Source organism: Myotis davidii, unplaced genomic scaffold (assembly GCF_000327345.1).
Source record: "Myotis davidii unplaced genomic scaffold, ASM32734v1 scaffold78, whole genome shotgun sequence".
Lineage (NCBI taxonomy): Eukaryota > Metazoa > Chordata > Mammalia > Chiroptera > Vespertilionidae > Myotis > Myotis davidii.
The window spans coordinates 2,013,559-2,026,139 of NW_006290305.1; the positions used below are offsets into that span (position 1 = coordinate 2,013,559).

Here is a 12,581-nt window from a genome sequence, read left to right on the forward strand (position 1 = left end):
GCTTTGGCATTCTCCTCTCAGGCCTCCTGGAGCCTCAGGTCCACATATTATGGCCATATGTTGCTCAAGGCATTTAATGCAAGAAACTGCTCCTTCTGAACTCATGCTATACACCATTAAAACAAATGACTGGCTATCTACTGGGCTTTCCTGAAAACAGAGGCTCTCACAGACCCTGAGCCTGTGATCCTCAATACCCAGACGCCGTTATCTTTGGGCAATGGAAAAGAAATAGCAACCCACAAGCTTGGCAGGTCACCAAGTCCTCCTCAAGACAGGATGGATCCAAACCGGGCCCTCTGCATATTCCATGTGCAAGCGGAGATGGTTTCCTGTCCTCAGGCCCTTGCCAGATGTGATGGTACTGCAGGAGTCACTCCTTCCCCAGACCCCACTGGCTACCTGTGGCCCTTCCTCCATGGCCCTTTATTTAAAGAGAGCTATGTCTTGCCTCCCTGTAAATACTTGTTATGTATGAGGCTATTTAATAGTATCTATTCTTATATTTATAAAATGTTGATCTAGCCCCCATCCCTAAGTACATCTATAAGGCAAGATGCCTGGAGGTAGATGGTTCCAATCTAGGCTAACCAAGCAGCTCATCAATATCTTTACATACCCAAACATTTTTGTCTTTTGTTTTTGTCCTTAGGCTTGTTCCCTCATGGTTGTAAGATGGCTACAATATCACCTTTCCCCAAAACTGTGTCCAAGACGGGGAAAAGAGGAGTTTCTTCTCGTAAAACCTTTCCCAGAAACCTCTAAATAGATTTCTGTGGATGTGATTAACCAGCATTCGGTCTAGTCATCACCCCCCAAAGATGCCCACATCCTCATCCCCAGAACCTCTGAATATGTGACTGTATATGGCAAAAGAGGCTTGACAGATGTGAGTGATTAAGGATATGGAGATGGGAAAAATTATCCTAGGTTATCCGGTGGAATCAATGTAATCACACAGGTACTTAGAAAAGCAGAAGGGCTCACGTTCTTTATATGTTGGAGCTGAAACCACAAGTCTACCTTTTTTTAAATGTTTTCACAAATATAGTTCAAGTGCCATCTCAAGTATGTGGCAAGTCAATAACTCCCTCTAAGTAAAGTTCACATGATTTTCTGGGAGTGGTGGGAACGCATGAAAGCCACCCCAATGAGACTAGGCAGAGGCTCTTTACTCAGCGCTTACTAGAGCAAGGAGTCAGTTGCCCTCACAGGCATCTGGCAGATACTCAAAGGCAGGCAGGGGAGTGGGGACATTTTAGAGTGAGAAAGGAAGGATCCACGTATGCAGTGGTGGCACTGGGAGACTGAAGGTGAGTTACTTAGAAGCAGTTTCCTGTGATTGGATGGGGGAGCATATTTGGCTTGCTCTGGTTGGTCCAGAGGTACAGATGGGGCAAACATAGAGAAGTTGGTAGTCAATGACTGCAGAGGTTGTGGGTCAGAGTTCTATTATCATCTATGGTCTGGCCATTGTCCAATTGTACCTTCAGTCTCTCAGAATTTGCCACTCATCCCCGTTTCCTGTTTGCCACAGAATGGTATTTTCCCTTCAGCTCACAGGGCTCCCCAGACGCTAGGGAAGGCACTAGCTGTGAAGTAACACAGAGTCTGGGTATGGAGTTTTAGTTCTCAGCCAGAGTCAGTCAGGAGGGAGGAAATCTGGAACTAGTAGTTTGGAGAGTTGTAGCCAGATACTAAAGGGACCTGGAAAAATTGAACATTGGGTAAGGATTAACAAATTTGGCAAGGTTGAAAAGGCTGCCACATGAACAGCATGCATAGTACTTCATAATTCTGTGTATATATTCTGGTGAGAAATACGTTTATATATTTACATCACTTACTGGGCACTCACAGGGCGTGAAGAACTCTGAATTACCCCCAGTGCTTGAAAATTTGAAGGAATTTCCAATTAATAAACCCAGGGAGTCGGGTTTTATCTAATGCTAATGACTTACTCATTCTAAGTGTGGGGATCACTGTCAACTTCAAGGAAAGACCAAACATAAGGAAGGTAGAAGCTTCAGACATCTGTAGCATTAATAGCACAATGGTAAACGTTGTAGAAAACATCTTTCAGCATTCCAGGTTGGCCAGGGCAATCAGACACTGCAACCATCTGTGATGAAAAACCACTGTCAAAGTTCTTAATGCAGTGTTCTTTCCCCAGACAGGACACCCTCAGGTATGTATGGATTTGGTAGTTTTCATAATCATGAGCTTGGAGTAGACAAACATTTCCTGAGCAAAATATGCCTACTATGAAGAACACTGGTAATTTTTACTCTATTAAAATTAAGCATTTCTTTTCATCAAATACATCCTCACAACACAATACATTCAACAAAGAACTTGTATCCAGAATAAATATATTTTCCAAAACCACCAAGTTAATAGAATAAAGCCAGTTTACCCAATAGAAAATTGGGGAAGCAGTTGAACAGGTATTTCACAAGAGGATACTTAAAGACCAATAAGCATATATGAAAAGTACTCAATCTTGTTAATAATCAGTGTAATAAAACTAAAGCCACACTGAAATACTGCTACATGCCTGCTAGGAAAAAAAGGAAAAGACACCGTTAAGTATAGGCAGAAATACAGGACAATTGGAACTTGGGAGAACTGGCTGGAAGGATCCAGCAAAGCTGAAAATATTGTATGTCCTGTGACCCTGCAATTTCACCCCTAGGCAGACATGTGTACCAAAATTCATGTACAAGAATATTTGAAGCAATACCACTAATAATTGTTCGCAAACTGGGAACGAACCAAACATCCATCAGATAAATAATGTGGTTTATTCTGCAGTGCAATACTATACAGCCACGAGAATGAACCATGAACAAATACATGCAATAAAAGTCTCACAATTGTTAATGAGCCAAATACAAAATACATACTATTTGATTCTATTTGTGTAATTTCCCAAACCAGACAAAACTAATCTGTGCTCTTAGAAATTAAGATAGTGGTTCCCGTGGGGAGGTAGTAACTGGAGAGGAGCAGGAGGGGCTTCGAGGGGACTGGTAATATTGTTGATCTGGCTACAGAGTGTTCATGTGTTTCATTTGTGAAAAATCACTCTTACACTTCAATAAGAGGCTAAAACGAAGCTGAACGAAGAAATGATTCCTTCTCTTGGCCTCTCCCCTTGGCTACACTCTCAAGTCCTGCCAGTTCCCAATGGCGATGGGGAGAGAAGCACCCCTCACTGACTAGCATACGGACTAACCTAGACCTGCAATGGGTCCGACTGCTGAAGGAGTAGGTCTACCAAATGTGAAATGAAGACTGCCTTCCTGCCTGATGATCATTCCTTCTCCCCTCATCCCCTAGTGCCTAAATGTTCCCCTGCTCTCTGCCCCAAAGCCTTACTTGGTAGTAAATGTTCCTCTCAGAGAACACTTAAATAAGTTTTGAACAAAAGGATGGAGTGTCCCAATAGTTAACACTTCAAGTTGCAGGATGGATGGGCAAGGAGTCATCTGAGCCTTTTTAACACCCCTGGAGGAATATAACATGCAATTGAAATGCAGGCCTGACTGGGTTTTGTGGGATGTTCCAATCTTGGCTCTGCCTTGGGCAAGTTTGTATCCCCTCTGTGCCTGTTTCCTCATCAAAATAAACTTAGCCCTATCCTTACGGCATACAGTTTTTATAAGGGTTAAATGAGCTCCCCATAAAAGTTAGAAAAGTGACTGACATAAGACAGGTGCTTAATGTTAGCTGACTTTGTCCAAGGTTTGCTGTCCCCAAGGAAGCAGGGCCCGGGAGTTCAGGGAGCAGAGGGCTTTGGGACTGACCCTAAGTCTCTCCAGGCAAACCTGGGCGTCCCACACTTGCTCAGAACTGCAGTGAGGAGCAGGCACACATGCTTCAGGGCTAAATGGGAGCAAAGGAGGAACCGAGGACACAAGGTGGAGGAGGTGGCCTGGCCATCTCCAGCCACATATATATCTGTAAATAAGCCTACCATTAAATAAGTGTAGCACCCACTGCATCTGTTATCTTCAAGGAATCAGGAATGTTGCTATCAGAGGGTGGAAAATGAAGAAACTTCGTATGAGGTGTGTAGTATTTTATATAATAGCAATTAGGGAAGTGATGACATCATATACCTATGCTTCCTAGCTGACCAAAGGGCCAGTAAATGCCACAAGCATTTTTGTACTTTATACAGCCCTGGTCCCTGGATCTGGCTTCTATTTAAAAAATCCAGAGAGGGTGGCAGTAACTGGTTCATGATACATCAATGCCTGAGGTAGACAACAAAGAGTCACTTTATCAGCAGTGAAAAATAATGTCCTACTGAATATCCACAAGAATATTCACACTGGCATTTTCTTACCCCTACACAAGCCCAATCTACATTAGAATACTTGAAGACATACCAAAATAACATAATGGCAAGACGCTTATGAAGGCTAAAGAATAAATTCCCAAGAGAGCTAATGGGATTGGAAATCTGAACAGCTGATAGCGGACGCTTTTTCTGCCTCTCCAATGATGATCAACATTGCACCTCGCCTCAAAGCCTGTCTCCCAGTGTAAACCTCTTTTCTGATGCCCTATCTATGCTATTAACACAAATGTAGACCGCAATCCTATTTCCTCAATTTCCAAGTTAGGGAGGGGATAAGTCAGGAAACCATAATGATAAGGATTTGTTAACAGAGGTCAAAGTCTCTAAATCAATGCCTTCTCTCCCTTCAGGCAAATTTCTTTGGGAGTTACACCAGAACCAGAGGCTTGGTAGACACAGAAAGAGCAGTTACTACCTCCAGGCTTCGTGCTGTCTGTAGGTTAGGACACCGCCCCTTTGAATGCAGCTGGAATTGCCATTTCTCTCCCTCAACACTATGGCTAGTAAGTAAGGCCTTTCCTTAAGCATATTCTATTCTAGGCCCAAAGAATTCAACTTGAGTATTCTTGGTTATACCATACTCCATGTTCCTAGAGCAGTCCTTCCAATCTCAGGTTGTGTTCTTTCCACAAATGGCTGCTTTACCCTAATTTCTACTTTCATCTTCAGAGGACAAACTGAATGGCAGGTCTGGGAGTGCCCTGCGGCCATTCCCATGAACCACTTACATCACTGATCTGACAATGAAAAGCCATATCTTTAATGGAAAATCACCAAATATTTAGACTGCAGGTGTATGTGGTGGGGAGGGGTGGTCCTACCAGCTTTTGCCTTGGTGACGGTGGGCAGGGGCCACCTTTTCCTAATACAGGTGCAGAGAAGGTAATGAGGCCAACTAAGATCAGGGAAAGGGCAACTTCCACAACTCCACATCCTTAGGCGTGACGGCGCCTCTCCTGCACACGCAGCAGCTCACTCAGACCTGAGCCCTGCTCCATCCATTCCGGATCTCTTCTTCTTTCTACCCACGGCCCTGGACCTTGCTTTTCTCTCTGCTTTCTATTACAACAGTTACTCCATCCTTTAGGCGATTCTTCCTTTCTCCCAAATTATCCATGGAGTGGAAAGAGCAGGAGGAGGCTAAAAGTGGTTTATTATTTGCTTAGACTCAACTAAGACCATTAAATGAACAATGATAGGAAATAATAAAGCTTTCGTTTCTACTGAACTTTCACAATACTCTCTGGTACTTCCTCCAGAACTAAAATAAACCTGAATATGCAATACTAAGAGCTCACCACCTCCCTCTCCTCCGCACCATTACAAAAATCTGAGCTAGCTAGCTAACAGCAGCCACTATAATTGGAAGTACTATTATTTATTTCCCCAAATGACTCATGGCAATCACCACCAAGGGAAAAAGACTTACTTCTTGTAAACTGTTAACAGTTTGGTGATTGACAGATTACTGAAGAAACAGAAATTAGGTAATTCATGTTTCTTGCTAAAAGATTTGCTATTCCAACACCATAAACAATAACATATATAAACAAACTGAGAAATACACTTTTAAAACAAGTACTCAGGATTATTAGACAAATAATGTCTTCTAAACGTGCTTTAAAGAAATTATTTTTGAAAGAATATGCAGTAATTGCTCTGCTTTGTTCAAGTTTTTACTAAATCTAAAAATAGCCAAGTTTTCTAAATTGTGATGTGACACTATTTAGGACAACAGTTCACCTAGCTGTCAATTTTGGATGAGCAGTCAAGCAAGAAGCCATGATGATTGTAATGGTTTTGAAATAGCAAATGCAAATTCTGAATGGTGATGAGATGCTGGATGCTACCATGCAAAGTACATTGTAACTGAGGAGTAGATACCGCTGCTTCTTTCTGGGCTGAAAGGAGTAACGGATCTATAGCATGTAACGCGATAACCTACATCTAACATGGGAGAATGAATCTGAAGTTGGTCAGCTTTTTTTTACAGTCACATCCTACAATTGCAGTTCCATATTTAAATCTGAGGATAATGTGCAATAGGTTTACATGGGAGAGTTTTTATTATATCTTGAGAAAAAAACGATGGTATTTTTGTTCAATGAAGAAAGGTAAATCTAATTATATTCTTGATACCTAGAAACATTAATTGGCAGGAATTTCTTCAGAGAAAGCCCTCCAGATCTAAAGCAGTTCTGTGCTGGCATCCAAAATGTTCTAGCCAGTTCCAGAAATGTGTCATATTAGCAAATAAAATAGTTACTATTTGTAACGAAATGTAGTAACTGGCTAAAATTCTAGGTTAATAACTATTATGACCATTTAAAATTTAGTTTATTACTTTAGCGATACCTACTGAACACTTCTTACATTCAATTGTACAGATATGCAATCCATTTAATCTTGAAAAACACTATATAAAACTATAGAAATGAGAGAACCCACTTGCAAACTATTATACCCCCTCATCAATTCTACAACTGCAATAAATTTAATACTGTAAATGGACAAAACAAATCAGAGCACTGTGGAAAGAGTTCAGCAGCTTTAACAAGTCATATTGTAATTTTTATGAGCTAAGAGAATAGAGGCAAATGGAATTCTTAGAACAGTAAAAATAGATTTTAAAGACAAAGGTCCCAACTTATTCTTATATACACGCACAAAAGTTCATCTGTCACAGACAGCAAATATTGAATGTATACACTGGAGTTTCTGGCACCATCCTGTACATTTAAAATAATTAAACAGAAAGTTGACAAATTTATCTAAGGTGGATCATTCAAATCTGTATAAGATGAAATACAGCTGGTTCTGGTGCTCACTGCTGCTTCTCAAATGCAAAAACCAAGTAAATACCTAAAAAGAAAATAAGTAAAGTTAAAGTTTGGTTCATCAAATCCTCAGGGAAAACAAAACAATCTCAATCCTATTTATAATTTGGTGAAAATTCTTAGGCCTTCAAGCAGCTTTTAATGAATCATTTAAAAAGCAGATAAGGGATTATATGTGATGTTTATTTGAAAACAAATGTCAGTATACTCAGTGACGACATCACAGCTCCCGAGAAGACCAATTCAAAAGCTTTAAAAATCTCTAAACACAGTTTAAGAAAATTGAAGAATATAAAAGCAAAGAAAATTAAAACTAAAAAAATCTTAGGACTAATTTTTTTTTTATCCAGAGCAGTATAAGTGTGTATGTGTGTGTGTGTGTGTGTGTGTGTATGTATATATGTGTATATATATATATATAATTTTATTCAGAAAAAAACTAAGAAGAAGAATTATAAGGAATATATAACATGCATGTTAAAATTCCAATAACTAAATTGCTATGATGCAGGGCCTGGTAAGGAAAGTGAGCTAAAGGTTACATGATAATCGATGCTTAAAGATATTAATCTGGCCCCAATAATGATAGTCCTCCATGAATCCAGCCCTAAGGGCACTCTCTCTTAAATAAAATTTCTTACTTTAATGTGTATTCACTCAAAGACATCTAAATGCATCTAAGGTTCTTCATTCTGAACCCCACCTAAGGTTCACACCTACAATATCTTCTTAATATGATACCAATAGGTTTTATGGTAAGAAAGTACCTGAAAAGATGACAAATCATCAAAACATCACAAGGATGTTCAGGGTGTGTGTTAGGACTTCATTCAACTAGTGATGACAGGCCACATAACTTAGGAGTCTTCACTCCTTTAGTTGACTTTTGAACAAGGAACATATGAAGGATGGCAGCCATGTAACATTCTCCCGATCCTTCAGCTTTTTGCCCTTCCAACCCAGCCTGTATGGATACCAGTCTTTCCAAAACACTACTTTGACTTTAGCCATGCTATATCTGCTCCGTATCTGCTAGTTCCCAATTTGATTTGATTTGATTTTGCGCAATGACAGGTGGAAAGAAAACAGGCAGGATAATCATCAACACTGTAGATGCTTCTAGGGCAGCGGTTCTCAACCCGTGCGTTGCGACCTCTTTGGCGGTCAAAGGACCTTTTCACAGGGGTCGCCTAAGACCATCCTTCATATCAGATATTTACATGATGATTCATAACAGTAGCAACATTACAGTTATGAAGTAGCAACGAAAATAATTTTATGGTTGGGTCACAACATGAGGAACTGTATTTAAAGGGCCAGAAGGTTGAGGACCACTGTTCTAGAGGATAAGGAAGCAAAGTAATCTAAATATTCATCTAAGATTTAGAGCAGACCAGCATTAACCTTACCCAGCACTCCAAGGTTGCAGTGCAATCCTGCCCAACCCACTCCCAAATACCTATATACCTACTGCAACCGCCCTCCCCCTACAGTCCTGTCCTTTCCACCTCAAGAGTCATTTAAAACCACTAAGATACAGTGTCTGATTTCAGAGAAGCAATTGTAACTTTCCTTTCTAACTCAAACATTCTGAAAGTCTCACTCATATAAAATGCTTTTTTGGGTAGGCATTTCAATTGGGATTTTAAGAAACAATTCTTGAACCACTTCTAAAAGCAACCCAGCAACAATTCTCTACTTCCCTTTCACATTTCAAGTATCTGCGTAGAAGCAGCAGGCTGGGGTAATAAATGTTTAATGATTAGACCAGTAGGAGTTCAAAATATAACTTCTTACATTTATTAGACTGTGAGACTAGGCAAGATACTTTCCAGCCCACAAAGCTCTCCAGTTTACAATAGTGTGCCTTATCAAAGAGTTGAGTGATCCCGAGAGCTATAACCTGACTGCAATTTGGCCATTGCTCCTTTCGTATTGCTTTTCACATTTCTAACCCATCTTCTCCTCAACTGTCTGGGGCTATCTAATTCATTTATATGCTATCATTAAAGTCTGCAATGAATATAAACATACAGCTATAAGCTACAGCCATCACACCATCAAAGCCTCCGACCAAGTTGTCTGCCCTCACACTGTGCTCTGGGACTGGTAGCATATCCAAGATAGCTGTGTCATCTCCAGTTTGGGGAAATGAATTGTGTAGGTTTATGCACACATCTCAGGTGTCACAGAAGATTATGTCTCTATCTCTAGCACAGCTTCAATCCCTTTTCAACTAAGGGCACCAATATTCTGAGACAAGCTCAACATGCCGGCCCTATTTGTCTTCTTTCCTTTTCTTCTCTATCCAATTTAGCAAGTCCTAAGAAAATGTCTTTTCTGTGGGCTTCTATGAGGCCATGGTTTTGAGTATGGAACACTGTGACCTTAGCTAAGTTATTTAACTGCTTTCTCACCTGTGAAAAGTAGATAAATTAAACAATAGTCTACTTTAAAGTTGTGAGGATTAACTGAGTTACAACATACGAAAAGCTAAAAATAGTGCCTGGGCACACGTTAAACACTTGCTAATATCAAGTATTATTTTTTTCTCAGGTTTCAGGAGTTTTCATTAAACTTTCTTTCACCTATTTTTCCCATTATAGTAACTTTAGCACTTAAAATTGTTTGCCCAGCTAGTGCATTTATTTTGTCTGTTTCTTCCATTAGATAGTACACTCCTGGAAGACAGAGATGATAACTTATTTACCTTTTTATTCCTTCCCTAAAGCCTTTTCATAGAACTTTACGTAAGTCAACACTCAATGTTTATCAAATGGATTATCTTTGAGTAGTATTTATGCCTTCAACATAATTACCAAGTACTTAAATGAACAGTGAAAACTACCTTTTAAGTCCTCAGGGCAACCACATAAGGGTATTACCAATATCCTACCAGTAAGGTAGGACTTCCTCAACATCAATTTGCTGAAGAACCTCAAGACTTCACAGATTTGTCAGGTCTCTGACTTCTCTTCCAAAGACAGGTACCTCACTTTACAGTGTCTCCATATCAGGCCTGTTCCCACCCTCTAAAATATTTACTCAGTGCTCCTTCACTAAATGTTCTAGTATCTATTATGCCTTCGCTGTCAACATCAGAGTGGCCAAAATCAAATAAAGTACATGGAAGTGTTCTATAAGCCATAATTTCCGATACAAAGCTGAGGTAAAGCCATCAAATACAAAGGGCTATGTAGTTAATGAGCAGGCAATGAAAATGTTTAGGAATGTTCATAAAAGTTTATATTAAACAATATTCTGCATATATTTTCTCTTGGCACTAAACAGCTGGGCAAACAGGGAGTTGGACATAAATAGGGATTTTGTATAATTAAGTACATACACAACCTAATGTGACAGAAAAAATTCTCAATTTCAGATTTTAATGATCACTTTAAAACAATCTTTGAAAATGTCAGTAAATCTACACTGATGATATACTCACTTGTAGCTTCCCATTCTGATTTACTTAAGGTACCCTAAAATTACAAAAAAAAAGAAAGAAAGAAAAGAATATTTCAGATTGAATATGGAAGTACAGTTGATCTTTGAACAACACAGGTTTGAACTGAATGGGTCCATGTATATGTAAATTTTTTTTCAATAAAACATTTCCTTTTCTCCAGCTTACTTTATATAATACATTTAACATATAAAATATGTTAATTAGCTATTTACGTTATCAGTAAGGCTTTAGTTAAATCGGGGGGGGGGAATGAAAAGTTATACATGGATTTTCAACTGTGCAAGGGGTCAGTACCGCTGACCCCCATGTTGTTCAAGGGTCAATTCTATATATATGCACTTATTTTTCAATAATGGGCAGAGGTGTCCAAACACCATCTTTGCTATAAATATACAAATTACTATAAATATTACTGTGACCTGACATAAAATAAATTATAACCTTTAACACCACCCTCTCAATACTTCTGCCTTCCTGCCAAATTCTCTAAACCACTACTTCTAAACTGAAGGGTGAATTTGTGTAAAGAGGGTATTTGTGTGTAACTAAAAAAGCATCTAGCTTGTACATTTAACTTGGAAAATAAAAAAAACAAAATGCCTATCTCAAAACATCAAATAGCCCTAGAAAAAGAAATAAAATTTTTATGTTTTTACAGAGAAATCACCAAATGAAGTACATATCATGCAAAGGAACTAAATTATATTTAAAATAGTTATCAAAATATTAAAAAACATTTTGATATAGTAATGTAATGGCTAACACAATATAGTAGCAATTCTAGCAACGAATGTAATTTTGAAGAATTGATTAATGTAAACAATATTCTAAGATGCCAGCAGAAATGTGCTATGCAAATATATATAATTTCAATTAATGACAAAGTCACAGATAATACAACTGTGTTATTGTTGTGTTCATAATAAGAGAAAATGTAAACTTCATGTAGAAGTCAGTGAAAATGAAAATGTAATTTTTCATCATCGGTTCATGAGCCCTGAATTTTATCTATGGGATAGCAGAACCTAGGTTAAGATATAATGATATAGCAAGAAAACTCAAACTAAGCCTCTTAACATTTTCCCCATCTTTACTGCTTCATATATAGCATTCCATTCTCAATTCACTGAAGTATGTTTTATTCCACAGTCTATGGTTAAAAAAGTCATGAAAACGTAGGGGAAACAGATTAATGTGAATCTGATTTATAACTCAGTAAACCCACGTCCTGTAAACCCAGTGGTTCTCAACCTGTGGGCCGTGATCCTTTGGGGGTCGAATGACCCTTTCACAGGAGTCGCCTAAGACCATCAGAAAACACATACATAATTACATATTGTTTTTGTGATTAATCACTATGCTTTAATTATGTTCAATTTGTAACAATGAAAATACATCCTGCATATCAGATATTTACATTACGATTCATAACAGTAGCAAAATTACAATTATGAAGTAGCAACAAAAATAATTTTATGGTTGGGGGTCACCACAACATGAGGAACTGTATTTAAGGGTCGCGGCATTAGGAAGGTTGAGAACCACTGTGTATACCAATGAAATAATTTCCTAAATTTCCATATGTACTTATTTTCATTTTTTCAGAAAATATGTTAAATTTGAAAACTTACCAAAGGTAACCTTGCTTGACTATTCTTTACGTACTGTGCTGCATGTTCATAGTCATCTGCCTTTTCAGAAGCAAGTTTGGAATTCTCATTTGCAGGATATGGCTAAGGAAGCAAGTCAAACTCCTTGTTAAAATATCACACCGAGGACAGAACTTAGAAGACAGAACCGAGAGACAGAACCTAGAGACGGAACATGGCAAAAGATCCTGGACAGAAACTGGCAACAGAACCTAGAGACAGAACCTAGCGAGAGAACCTGGCTGAAGATCCTAGAG

General features: G+C 38.7%; 1 protein-coding gene across 2 annotated transcripts in view; it reads right to left on the minus strand.

Annotated features, from left to right (window-relative positions):
• Positions 1 to 2,785: 2,785 nt before the first annotated feature.
• RNMT (RNA (guanine-7-) methyltransferase) overlaps positions 2,786 to 12,581 on the minus strand; it is a 29,280-nt gene continuing 19,484 nt past the window's right edge. For both annotated transcript variants that reach the window (XM_006763243.2, XM_006763244.2), the window contains exons 9-11: positions 12,307 to 12,408; positions 10,655 to 10,688; positions 2,786 to 7,231 (exon numbers count right to left, since the gene is read on the minus strand). In XM_006763243.2, coding sequence (XP_006763306.1) covers positions 7,194 to 7,231; positions 10,655 to 10,688; positions 12,307 to 12,408 — 174 coding nt within the window. In that variant the 3' untranslated portion in view covers positions 2,786 to 7,193. The remainder of the gene's footprint in view (positions 7,232 to 10,654; positions 10,689 to 12,306; positions 12,409 to 12,581) is intronic.